This window comes from Chlorocebus sabaeus, chromosome 20 (assembly GCF_047675955.1).
Source record: "Chlorocebus sabaeus isolate Y175 chromosome 20, mChlSab1.0.hap1, whole genome shotgun sequence".
Classification (NCBI taxonomy): Eukaryota; Metazoa; Chordata; class Mammalia; order Primates; family Cercopithecidae; genus Chlorocebus; species Chlorocebus sabaeus.
Window position 1 is genome coordinate 16,699,724 of NC_132923.1, and position 14,035 is coordinate 16,713,758.

The following is a 14,035-nucleotide window of genomic DNA, read 5'->3' on the forward strand; positions in this document are numbered from 1 at the left end:
TGGCTGCTTTTAAGATATCCTCTTTCCACTGATTTTTACCAACTTGATTATAATGCCTGTTAGTGTAGTGTTCTTTATGTTTCTTCTGTTTGGAGTTTACTTGTATTTTTGGTTAGGAGTCCAAGTCTGGAAAATACTTAACCATTATTTGGAAAATATTTAACCTTTTTTTTTCCAAAAGTTTTTGCCTCTCCCCTTTATAATGTTCATTATGCATTTATTAGACTGCAAGGTTGATTCATTTATTTTTCAGTGTTTTTTCCACTTAATGTTTTATTTTGGATTATTTTATTATTTGAAGATATCTTGTTATAATTCCAAGTTCACTAATTGTTTCCTCTATAGTTTCTTGTTTACTGTTAATCTCATTTAGTATATTTTTCCCTCAGATATTATGTTTTTATAGGTAGAAGTTTAGTTCAAGTCTTTCTTTTAATGTTATCTCCCTCTTTGTCATGTTCATCCTTTTATTTCCTTCTTGAACATATTGAGTATCATCGTATTATAGTTGATAATAATTGACCATATTTTATTGTCATTACCTGCTTTTCTACCATATAAGAAATTCCTGAGTATGTTTCTGTTCAAATTTTTTCTACTCATTTTGAGTTGTATTTCCTGCTTCTTTGCCTGCCTGGTAATTTTTTGTTGGATGCTAGACATCAATTTTACATTGTTTCATGCTGAATTTTCTTAAAAATCTTTTTTAAAAAAACATTTTTGAACTTTATTCAAATATTCAATTATTTGGACATAGTCCAATCCTTCAGAGTCTTACTTCAAGTTTGTTAATTGGTTCCAAAATAGTCTTTAGTCAAGGGCTAATATGGCTCACTACTAAGACAGGGGTCCCTCGGGACTCTACTCACTGCCACATGGTTTTTTTCATTGTTATTGAATGAACATGAGCTATTCGCAGCCCAATGAAAACTATAGGGATTATACTGCCTACGTCTTTCTAGTGGTTGTTCCCCTAGCTTTAATAGTTTTATTACGTATGTACTGACCAATCCTTAGTTACTTGTGTAATGATTAAGTCATTAAACTTCAAATGAGATTATCACAATGCATTAATAATGGCACCTTAATTTAGAGGATATATAACTTCAGATTATCATAGGGAGGCCACCATGCTAGGTGCTGGCAGTGATAAGATAAATAAGTTTTAGTTTCTATTTTCATGAAGCTCATAGTCTATTAGGGAAGAAAGACATATAGATACAGTTTGAGACCAGCCTGGCCAACATGGTGAAACTAAAATACAAAAAGTAGCCAGGCGTGGTGGCGGACATCTGTAATCCCAGCTACTCGGGAGGCTGATGCACGAGAATCTCATGAACCCAGGAGGTGGAGGTTGCAGTGAGCCAAGATTGTGCTACTGTACCTCCAGCCCAGGCAACAGAGTGAGACTTCATCTTTAAAAAAAAAAAAAAAAAAACAGACATATGGACAAATAATTTTAATGATGTATTACAAATGGTGAAAAAGTATGTATCCAAGGCACAATTGATGGAGAACTTTAGGGAGTGAGATCAAGCTGTTTGTATTTCTTTCTCACATTGAGTAACATGTCATTCAAAATACTGAGTATTTTTAAATTTTTCTATATGAAGTGGAACCAATAGTATTTACAATGAGTTTAAAATAATTCAGTAAATTATGGATGGTGAGTTTCCTGAAAGATGCTATGGAAATTATAGTAACTGTGTACTGTGGTTAAGAAACAATTTTTTCTTAACTGAAACAATTTTTACAATTGCTTTAATAGAGACTGCAGATGAGTCTTATAAGGGAATTTGTTCAAGAGATAAATGAGGTATATTAAATGTTTCTCTAATAAAATAAGGGTCACATTACCCATTAGTTTAGTATTTAGTTTTCATTTTACATGTATAACCCATCTTTGCAATTATATTTTTAAGTTCCTTAAGAGCCATAGCTACAGCTTGTTTTTCTTGTTCTGATTTGTATGCCATATGATTGTAGAGTGCCGTAGCATGACTGTCACTTAAAATTTGTTGGTTCCTTACTATGAGTATAAAGTGTTCCAATTTTTATTTAAACTTTGTTTCATAAGGCTACTGAAATCTAAAAGAGAGAAAAAGAGAGAGGAGACAGAAGTGAAAGGGAGAGAGAAGATTAATTTATATAGTTAATATGCCTGGAAAAACATGAATATGTGTATTTTGTCCTCCCCCACACACTGCGTAATCACATATACCTTTTGAAAATATTGATTGATATTCTGTGTATTGGGGCACATATTTGATTTGCAAATGTGTGAGGGACCAATGCAAGTTTTATGACTATTGGTTTTACAAAACTGTTGGTGGTGATATAGATGAAGTTTATTCCAATTAACGAACAGGTTAAAAACTTCAAGCAAGTATTACTGAATTCATTTTCATAAATGGGGGAGTTGGCAGAGTTGAATGAAAAAGTCAGAATTATGCTGCCCTCGGCGTGACTTAGTTCAGGTCATTCACTTTTATGAATCTAAGATTAAATTGATGCAGAGCTCTAATTCTTATGTAATGGCTTAGATCCTTGCCAGAATGGAGGTTCCTGTGTGGATGGAGTGAATACTTTCTCCTGCCTCTGCCTTCCGGGTTTCACTGGGGATAAGTGCCAGACAGACATGAATGAGTGTCTAAGTGAACCCTGTAAGAATGGAGGGACCTGCTCTGACTACGTCAACAGTTACACTTGCAAGTGCCAGGCAGGATTTGATGGAGTCCATTGTGAGAACAACATCGATGAGTGCACTGAGAGGTGAGCAACCAATCACTTGGGCATCAGCATCTTACAAGAGAAAGGGAGAATGGGAAGGAAACTTCAGAGCACAGTGCTAGAATTATGGAGCAGGGATGAGGTGTCCCCATGGATCCCAGTCCACAGTCATCTCCTGTTGCCCAGTTACTGGTTCCTGAAAAACATATGTAGTTAGAAAGTTAAAGGTCAAAGGTTGCAAAGTTTATAGGAATGGTTTATTATTTCTTGCTTAGAGAACAGAAAGAGCTATAATTCTGTTCTGTTCTTCCCTTGGTCTCTTGTTCATTTCAAAAATCCAAAAATTCCATTTTCTCTGCAGAGATTGGAATTGTTACCAGTCTTTAAGAAATTTCTGGGAGTTTTGTTTCATTTGTTTTTATAATATCATGAACATATTTGTTCTATTTGTCTTTTATAAATAATCTATAGTGAAGAGGATTTTTCAAATAAATTGACTTAGAGATAAAATGAAATGTGATACATGGGAAAACTATAGAAGAACTGGGTAAAACCTAGAAGACTTCACTTTCTCTAGGTATCTATACTAAGCTCAGTCTTTTAAATACTTCTAAGCCTTTGATTATAGAAAGGAAGTGGGCACCTCAGAGCTTCTGGCACCCAATCTAGCTTGTAAGAAAGTTTACAGGATATGGGTTGCTCAGAGGTATTTGCCTCTGTAACATCTTAGATTCCAGAAATCTTACTTTCTAGTAGTAGGTCACAGGCACCAGATGCATAGCTGATGTTGCTCTTTCTGTTTGCTTCTTAGCTCCTGTTTCAATGGTGGCACATGTGTTGATGGGATTAACTCCTTCTCTTGCTTGTGCCCTGTGGGTTTCACTGGACTCTTCTGCCTCCATGAGATCAATGAATGCAGCTCTCATCCATGCCTGAATGAGGGAACGTGTGTTGATGGCCTGGGTACCTACCACTGTAGCTGCCCCCTGGGCTACACTGGGAAAAACTGTCAGGTAATTGACTTCCTTCCTATTCACCAAACTGCTCCCCTAGAGCAGCTGAATATTATACCTGTTCACTTTCTAGTCTGAATAAGTTCCTTCTAAAAGAGACTATTGTGGATCTCAGGGATGTCCCTGAGATAATCTAGGTAACTTCTTAATAACTTGCAGATTCCAAAATGATGCTGGCAATATGGTATAGATTCACAAATGTAAGATCTTGAAAAGAGGCTAACCAAGAACTGCAGAAAAATACATGTGGGAAATAAACACAGTTTTTTCTTGTTTTTTTGTTTTGTTTTGTTTTGTTTTACATTGGAAGCACAGAAGGAACTGAAGAAAATAGAGAATAATCAAAATAACGTTTTAAAGATCAGATGCAACATCTAAGGGGGTAATAATGATAATTGTTATATCTTACAATGTGGTAACATTCTCAAAACCAAACAATTTACATATCTTTTAAGTTCAAATATGTAAATACACACTTCCATAAAATTTTAGGATGGAAAGAGTCCTTATAGGCAACTAATCTAACCTTTGATTTCATGGAAGACAAAACTGAGCCCCAGAGGGGCAAAGTAACTTTTCCAAAGCTGCATACCAAATAGCACTGTATTTAATTTTATGTTATTCTACCTCTTTAATAGTGATAGAATAATAACTCCAAAGAACATAGGAACAAATGGCCAAACTTAACTTGACTTACAGGGCACACTTAAGTAAGGCTTAGGCTGTATTAGACATGCGAACACCCACCTCCACAGAATTAAGCGGCTTGTTGCTGATTCCATGGATCCCGAGAGCATTTTTGGTTGGGCTCCTATTTGTTCTCATAGCATCAATTGGAAGTGCTGGCGAAGCACTCCTCCCTTCTTCCAGCAAACAGTCTATATTGTGAATTTGGCCTTCCTCTCCTCAAGGGGCCAAGCCACTCCATGTGTGAATTCAGATGAAAGGTGCCAGTCCTTGTGTACTCTTTGCGTCAGATTGCCTTCCTTAGAAATAAGCTCTTAAACGGTTTTAGGCTTATTAACAGGCATTAAGTCCTTTTACCCATATTCACCAAAGATAGATTTGGTCAAGACCCACGTGGATTTCTCACACAGGATTAGCACAGCAAGTGTGAACCTGTCTGACAGCTTTAACTCTTTCTTTCTAGCACTGCGGGGTGGCCATACATGTAGGCAAATCATGTCTAGAGCATTGGGAATAGCTTAACCTGTTGGGCTTCCTTGAATTTTTAAACTTCTTTGGTAATAACTTTTTAAATAGAAGACCTAAGAGGAATTAGACTACAGCAGGCCCTCAAATAACTTTGTTTCCTTCAGCGTCATTTTGTTATAACATTGAGTGGTGGAAAAAATCTGTTTTTGGCCAGAGCTGCTCTCTGTGTGGGGTTTGCATGTTCTCCCCATGTCTGTGTGGGTTTTCTCCAGGGACTCCAGTTTCTTCCCACAACTCAAAGCCATGTATGTTGGGTGAAGTGGACATGTCTACATTGTCCCATTGTGCCAGAATAGGCTCTGGCCACTCGTGAACCTGAACTGGAATAAGTGGGTTAGAAAATAAATGAATGGGGCCAGGCACGGTGGCTCACTCCTGTAATCCCAGCACTTTGGGAGGCTGAGGTGGTGGATCATGAGGTCAGGAGATCGAGACCATCCTGGCTAACACAGTGAAACTTCATCTCTACTAAAAATACAAAAAATTAGCCAGGTGTGGTGGCAGGCACCTGTAGTCTCGGCTACTTGGGAGGCTGAGGCAGGAGAATGGCATAAACCCAGGAGGCGGAGCTTACAGTGAGCCAAGATTGCACCATTGCACTCCAGCCTGGGCGACAGAGTGAGACTCCATCTCAAAAGAAAATAATAAATAAATGAATGAATATGCCAATTATTGTAAAATGAAAACTCATAAAGCCTATGATAATCGTACCGGGTGCACAACAATAAGCGATGTGGTACAAAACCACCCAGCAAAGCCTGCCATATTGGTTAGTGTTGCTTTCTGAACTGTGTGGTGGTAAGAGGTGCTGACAGTTTTGCTTTGCAAACATTTATTCCTTGACTTGACCTGCCACCACTAGGACTACCGTTACTCGCGGATTCACCAAAAATTGGATAAATAATTATTTTACTTGTTTTTATTAATATTTCTTAAATGAATGTATAGCTTGTTTATTTTAATGTTTAATATTAGAAGTGGGTGTTAATTTGAAGTTTAGTGACTTTTTTAACTAGAAATAAGTATAGGAACTTAACTCTTTTTTGTATCAATTAGACTGTGGTAAAATTGGTTTCATTATATATTGTTGTCCTTAAAGTCGCAGTTTCCAGGAACCTAATGACGACGTTAAGTGAAGACTTACGGTACGTAAAAATAGTTAGGTGTACCTCAGAACGCTGAATCTAGTTTAAGGGCTCTTTTACTAGATGAAGGCTCCTTTTCTTTTTAATCAGTGTGCTTTTCTTTGATTTCTTGTAACACAATAGAACTTCTTTTTCTTCATTTCTAGTATTTGGATTTTGATGTATGTACACCCCTGCCTCTGTTTCAGACCCTGGTGAACCTCTGCAGTCGGTCTCCATGTAAAAACAAAGGTACTTGCATTCAGGATAAAGCAGAGTCCCGGTGCCGATGTCCATCTGGATGGGCTGGTGCTTACTGTGACGTGCCCAATGTCTCTTGTGACATAGCAGCCTCCAGGAGAGGTAAGCTTTGCTCCCTTGGACTCAGGTCATTCACTGAAATATTGACTGACCAGGGGCATTCAGAGCAGGTATTATTTTTTGTCAGATAAGAGGGAAGGGCAGATAGTAGTGGGTGGGCAGGGCTCTGGGGAAAGGGCTCAAGATAGAAGATGTAAGGGTAGAGGAATAGGTTCAGAGATTCCAGGAAGAAATGTATTTGAAATGAAACTAAGGTATATTCCACTTTCAGGGTTTATTTTTAATATACATCTGGTACTGAGGGCTGTGAAGAACTGGCTAAGAGTAAGATTTGATGTGTCAGCCAGTTTAGGTTTACTTGCTCATTGGTTGATTTGAACCCCATGTGTCACATGTTCTTCTGTGATATTTCTTCCTCACTGGGTTTCCCAGGTGTGCTTGTTGAACACTTGTGCCAGCACTCAGGTGTCTGCATCAATGCTGGCAACACACATTACTGTCAGTGCCCCCTGGGCTATACTGGGAGCTACTGTGAGGAACAGCTTGATGAGTGTGCATCCAACCCCTGCCAGCACGGGGCAACGTGCAGTGACTTCATTGGTGGATACAGATGCGAGGTGAGGACACTGAACAAGCAGAGGTCATGGACCTCCCAGGAGATCATACAACTGTTTTGAGCACTGATATATTGAATTTAGCTGCTTTTATCTTATATTTATAGTTTATAGATTTTTACCAATCCCCATCATAGTGTTTACCACTGTTTCTTTCAGCTTCTCTATGCAGTAAGTTAACATGTCCCTAGTATGGAACCATCCCAGCTCCTTAGGCTTGCTTTTAGGATTCGGAGCCAAGAGTCACTACCAGAGTGCATTTTACAGGCTCATCCAACATAGCAGTCCGCACTTCCCTGAATAGCAGCTGAGATAGGAAAAACTGCTTTGTGGAATATTCCTTTGGCCCCTGTCACCTTTGTATGCAGTCATTAATCAGTCAACTAGCAATTTTCTCTCAAAAAAAATGTTGCTCATCCTGTTCCCCATAGCATCATGCTAAATGTTACATGTATATATTGGAGGAAGTATGTGTCTTCAAGGGACATGTCACTATTTTAATGTCTGGGCTGATAATGGTTAGAGCAAGCAAGATATTAGCAAAATGTCTGAGACATTAATTTGATACCAATTCAAACCATCAAGCAACACTGAGAAAAGCTTTGCTTCTCTATTGTTATATGAATGAGCCAATGATAGCTTCTGTATTTTGGCCCCTGGGTTGTTTATTTCTTCACAGCAGGCTGGGACTCATTAGCTGAAAGGCCTGCCAGTGCCAAACCCAAATTTTGACACATCCAGTTGTTTTAAACATAGCGCTCAAATAAGCAGATTTTTAACTATTTAGAGCTTGCCTGCTTTGCATAGCCTGCAAAACGGCAGCCAAAATCTGCTATCCATAGTATAAGTAGGACAAGATATACCCTGGGGCCATACAGACCCCAGACTGATGCTGGCCTTTAGAGCTCTCTGACCCAGAGATTCCTGCCACTGGCTGCTGAGTGACATCACCTAGACTCCCTCTCTGATCCTTCTTTCCCAGAGTTTACTTGCTGTCTTCCTCTTACCCACCTACCCCTCTGGAAGGTCTCATGCTATATGGGACTTCTCCCACATGCAAACCTGTCAAAGTGTCCAAATAAAGCCACCTCACAGCCATATCCTTTTTCTTGGTCAGCCCTGAAATCCTTCCAACCCCTGTAGCCACCACAGCCAGCCAGACCCACCTCCCTTTACCCCCAGCCGTATCTCAACCAGTTTCTCACACATACATGCAGGTTCCTAAACCTGGAGATCAGTAATTGCATGTCTGTGCTACCATCCACATATGCCTTTTGACTGAGTCATAGGGTCCTCATCACATACAGAGAAATGTGTATTTTAAAGATGAGGAAACCTGTACCTGGGAGGAACAAAAGGTTTGCACACAAGTCAAATCTGAAATATCCTTCATTGTATTCAGTCTTTGCCTTCCCTTTAAAGTGCCTTTTTCAACTGGAGGAGGAATAGGTAAATGCCAGTAAGCTGCGGGTTTTCTGTCCCTGCATAGAATGATTAGCAGAGAGTGTGATGGCTCCAGAGGAAACATACAAAAGCTAAGTGGGGAGGTGGGAGAGAGTCACAGAAATGTTCCAGATCTCACTTGCTCTCATGGTCTGTTTCCAGTAATGGTCCAGTATTTCTTGTCCTTTTTGTTTCCTCATGGCAGTGTGTCCCAGGCTATCAGGGTGTCAACTGTGAGTATGAAGTGGATGAGTGCCAGAATCAGCCCTGCCAGAATGGAGGCACCTGTATTGACCTTGTGAACCATTTCAAGTGCTCCTGCCCACCAGGCACTCGGGGTAGGAAATCATCCTTATCCATTTTCCATCGAGGGCATTGTCTAAGTTATAAAACCATTCTTAGTGTTCAGGGGATTTTATAAAATCAAAGATAGTAAGACTAGCTTCATTCCAAGCATTTGGTTCTGCATCCTAGTAATTCAAGCCATTTTATTCTCCCATCTCTTGCTAACTCTGATGTTGTGATTTATGTTCTCAGTTTTATCCGGTTGTTTGGCATCTTGATATTCCATGAAACACAGAATATGGAACTGATACAATATTAACATAACATAACAAAATTAGCTTGGTCAGTAAGATTTCTTGTTGCTTCACAGAAAAGCAACTAATGACCTCTAAAATAAACAATTTACATTTACCTGCTTATGTATTTTTTAAATTAGCCAAGTCTTACCTCTATAAGGTGGGGGAATGAATGAAATGAAAATATCTGCCTATTTTCATCACCTCAGGGGAGGATACTGATGGTGCAAGGTTCTACCTTAGGAATTGTTGTAAGGCCTGATGAGAGATGCAGCCATGGACTGTGAGTGATGGGGCCATCATTCTTCTGTGGGCATTGCCACTGCTTTTCAGCTAAGTGGTAGGGCCATGATTCTGCTGCGGACATTGACACTGCTTTTGAACCATCCCTTGGAAAGAGTTTTGAGTATTGTTTATCAGAAGACATGTAGTTATGATGGGGCCTACTCTGAGAAGCCTGTGAAAAAAATGTTAAAGGCCATCCACACTGGTGACAAATTCATTCTCGTTAGTGTCAAAGAGAACAGAGTGCCAGAGAAGTATTTGTATTGCCTTAGAGCTTTGTGTCAGTAAAGTTTGATAATTTGCCTTCCCAGATATCAGAGTTTGACTAAATTAAAATAGGAGAGTACCCTACTAGTAGGCTGGTTATTGAGGAATGAGGTTAATGGGAAGAAGAAAACTAAGGGGAAACGGTCTTTAAGTATTTGAAGAATGGTCCTGCAAAAAGGAGACTTGTTCTTTATTCTAGAAATCAATGGTTGAGTAAAAATTAATTCCAATTCATTGTTAGTTTGTTCCTTTGAGAAATTGTACTGGTTAGGACAAGCTATGATTCTGGTGATAGCTATTATCGTAGTTCATTTATGTTGCTATAAAAGAATACCTGAGACTAAGTAATTTATTTTTCGAAAGAGGTATATTTGGCTCACAGTTCTATAGGCTGTACAGGAAGCATGGTGCCAGCATCTGCCTCTGGTGTGAGCGTCAGGCTATTTCCACTCATGGTGAAAAGTGAAGAGGAGCCAATGTGTGTAGAGATCACATGGCAAGAGATGAAGCAAGTGAGAGGGGAGGGAGATCCCAGGCTCTTTTTAACAACCAGCTCTCATGGGAACTAATAGAGCGAGAATGCTGTCATTGTCTCAAGGATAGCACCTTGAGACATTCATGAGGGGTCTGCTCCAGGGACCCAGATACCTCCCATTAGGCCCTATGTCCAACATTGGAGATCACATTTTAACATGTGGTTTGGAGGAGTCAAACTTGAAGCTATAGCAGCTAATTAAACCTCAAATCTCAGAGATTAATATAACACTGATTTTGTCACTCAGATAAAGTCGAATATGTGTTGGGCTACCTTTCTCTGTGTTTTAGATATGTAGTTTGAAACACCTGGCCTCCAAGGCCTCCATAGTACAGGGAAGAGAGACAGACTTGAAGGGTCATACAGCAGCTTTCACTAGCTCAGTCTGGAAGCAACACACATCACTGTCCCTCACAGTATATTGACCAGAATTACTAAATGACCTCCATGACTTCAAGGGAGGCTGGGAAATATAGGAGAATACATGAGTATTCATCAAACTCTAAAATCACTGCCATACCATGAACTTTTAATTAATAAGACTTGTCCAGTCCTAGAATGGATCATTTCAGGAGGAAACAAAATTTTTGTCTCTTCTAATGCTGTGGTAAAGATGGCTTAGAATACTAGTTTCGATATTATCATGACAGTCTTTTTCTTTGAGCACTTTGAATATGTCATCCAACTGCTTTCTGATATCCATGGTTTTTAATGAGAAATATGCTGTTAATCTTGTTGAAGTTCCCTTATGTGTGATACATTGCTTCTCTCTTGATGCCTTTAAGATTCTTTCTTTATCTTTTGATAGTTTGATTATGATATGTGTAGGTATGAATTTCTTTGACTTTATCCTACTTACAGTTCTTTGGATTATTTTACTATGTGTGCTTGTTTAGTTATGTGGAACAGTATTTTTTTTTTCATCCTGACTTAACTTCTCTGGCCATTGGTAAACATTCCAGGAAACTTTAAAGTCCCGTAACCCCATTGTGAGAGTCATCACAATGTGTCACCGTATTTCTAAACCTTGGATCTTTGCCTACATGTCCCTCCAGTTTCCCAGGTCGAGGGCTAACTGTAACAGTTCTGCCTCTTCCTATTACTTTGCTTCAGGCTGAGGTTGAGTTCTCTCTCATTTGATAGATCTGTTTATTTCTGGTGGTTCCATTCTGATGGGGAAATACACATTTATGTTCATTTTACTAGCAATCCCTAAATATCAAATATTCTTTGAGATAGGGAGCATATACTGGATTTTGTTTGTTTTTACTTTTTTGTTTTCAATTTATTCTGTGTATAAGGTGAGATATGCATATATGCATATAGACCGAAAATGTATTCACACGTAGAAAAGTATACAATGAAAATACTTCTCATTCCCATCTCTCTTCTGGTGGGCAAATTTTCCCTCTCCCACAAACACGTAATCACCACTTTTAGTTGTTTGTGTTTCTTTCCAGAATTTTTCAAAAACTGTATCCTTCAAAATTTTCTTTATGTAGAGAGAAGCCAAATGCAATGATATTTTATTTCCTTTACTTTTTACTCTGAAGATAGAATATTAGACACATTTTTTGCACTTGATTTTTTTTTTACTTAACTGGAGATATTTTCATATCAAAATATAGAACTTCTCTCTCCTCTATATATACTTCTCTCTCTATATATTATATATATTATATATATTATATATTATATATATATTGATGCCTCTAAGATTCTTTATCTTTTGATAGTTTGATTATGATGTGTGTAGGAATATATATTTTATATATATATATATATATTTTTTTTTTGAGATGGAGTTTTGCTCTTGTTGCCCAGGCTGGAGTGCAATGGTACGATCTCAGCTCACCACATCCTCCGCCTCTTGGGTTCAAGTGATTCTCCTGCCTCAGCCCCCCGAGTAGCTGGGATTACAGGCATGTGCCACTACGCCCAGCTGATTTTGTATTTTTAGTAGAGACAGGGTTTCTCCACGTTGATCAGGCTGGTCTCGAACTCCTGGCCTCAAGCGATCCAGCCACCTCAGCCTCCCAAAGTGCTGGGATGACAGGCGTGAGCCACCACGCCTGGCCCGAACTTCCTCAATATTTTTTATAGCTACAGAATTCCCTTTTACAGGCATGTCATATTTTACTTAACCAGTGTCATCATGATAGATATTTCAGTTATCTTGCAGGCATATAAGTATATTGGTAAAATAAATTTTCAGAAATAGAATCGCTGGATTGAGTAATATGTACATTTATAATTTTAATCAGTAATTGCAGTATATCAGCATACTGGCTTTTTGTTAAGGTGGAGAATATATTTTCATTTAAGAATCATTTTCCTTTTCTTGCAGTTTCTCTGTTTATATATATATTTATATATATATATATATGTCTTTTTTCCCCCATTAAGTTGTTGATTTAATTTTTTGTGGAAATTGGCTGTCTATGATATTAAAAAAACAAATATTTTCCCAGTATGTTGTTTTTTATCTTTTGATTTTCTTTATAGTGATATTTAGTGCACACTTTTACTTTTTAATCAAGTTGAATTTATCATTTTTAAAATGGCTTCTGGATTTTGAGTTGTAGTTAGCAACATCTTATACACTTGAAGGTTGTAAAGAAATTCTCTTATATTTTCTTCAAGTACTTTTTCCATATGGCTACTCATTTGTTAATACACAATTTATTGAATATTTTGTTTTTTTTATAATGATTTGAGATGGTACCTTTGCCAGATTCTAAATTCCCATGTGTATTTTTGGTATTCTTCTGGACTTTATTTTCTCTGTTATTCTATTAATTCACCAATAACTTTCTGTTTCAATTAAGGATCTTCTTCTTCATAGTTTTCCTGGTTATAGTTACAGTTTATTTTTCACATAATTTTATAATCAGCTTGTCTTAATAAATTCCTGTTGGTAATTTTTATTGGGGTCTCTTTAAATTTATGAATCAGTATAGAGAAAACTGACAACTTTATGATGAGGAATCTTGCTAACCAAATCCTGGTATGTCTTTCCATTTATTCAAGTCTCTTTTGTGTCTGTTAGGACAGTATTAAAGTTGTCTTCATATAAGTGTAACACATTTCTTGTTAAGATTGTTTCTAGGTATTTTATCTTTAGTAATTTGGTAATTGCTATTGAAAATTGGGCCTTATTTTACATTTTTTAAAAAATAATCTTGCTTTTGTTAGTGTATGCTACAATGCAAGTGGCAGGAATACAGAACTGTTTTCTTTTGTACCTGTTTTTATTTTTATTACGATTATGATTATTTTTTGAGACAGAGTCTCGCTCTGTTGCCCAGGCTGGAGCGCGGTGGCGTGACCTCGGCTCACTGCAACCTTCATCTCCCGGGTTCAAGTGATTCTCCTGCATCAGCCTCCCGAGTAGCTGAGATTACAGGCATGTGCCACCACACCCAGCTAATTTTTGTGTATTTCGTAGAGATGGGGTTTCACCATGTTGGGCAGATTGGTCTCGAACTCCTGCCCTCAAGTGACCCGCCCACCTCAGCCTCCCAAAGTGCTGGGATTACAGGCGTGAGCCACTGCGCCCAGCCTCTTTTGTACCTTTTTGAATTAATCATAGAATAATTTCTAGAATAGTCATTGATTTCTTTTGTTTCTTTCTAAGACACTGTATGCAGATATTCATACTAGATGGCTCATTTATAGCTATAGTACATTAAATGAGTCCTATTTTAAATGGAATAACTTTTGAACTCTCAGCAGGAAATTTATCCTCTATTTTTGTTAAATAAAAAGCATTGGTGCATTTACACACTATTACAGAAAAAAGCCAGTGATTATAAAACTTAAAAATGTATTTCATTCAAAATTCAGTTCCAATTGTTACCAATGTATTTACATAACCTATGTATAGTCATGGGTCACTTAACAGTGG

General features: G+C 37.9%; 1 protein-coding gene across 1 annotated transcript in view; it reads left to right on the forward strand.

Annotated features, from left to right (window-relative positions):
• Window positions 1-14,035, forward strand: part of NOTCH2 (notch receptor 2) — a 158,506-nt gene that overhangs the window by 126,086 nt on the left and 18,385 nt on the right. Inside the window, exons 18-22 of the mRNA XM_007977333.3 lie at window positions 2,544-2,772; window positions 3,542-3,743; window positions 6,292-6,445; window positions 6,836-7,020; window positions 8,666-8,798. Coding sequence (XP_007975524.2) covers window positions 2,544-2,772; window positions 3,542-3,743; window positions 6,292-6,445; window positions 6,836-7,020; window positions 8,666-8,798 — 903 coding nt within the window. The remainder of the gene's footprint in view (window positions 1-2,543; window positions 2,773-3,541; window positions 3,744-6,291; window positions 6,446-6,835; window positions 7,021-8,665; window positions 8,799-14,035) is intronic.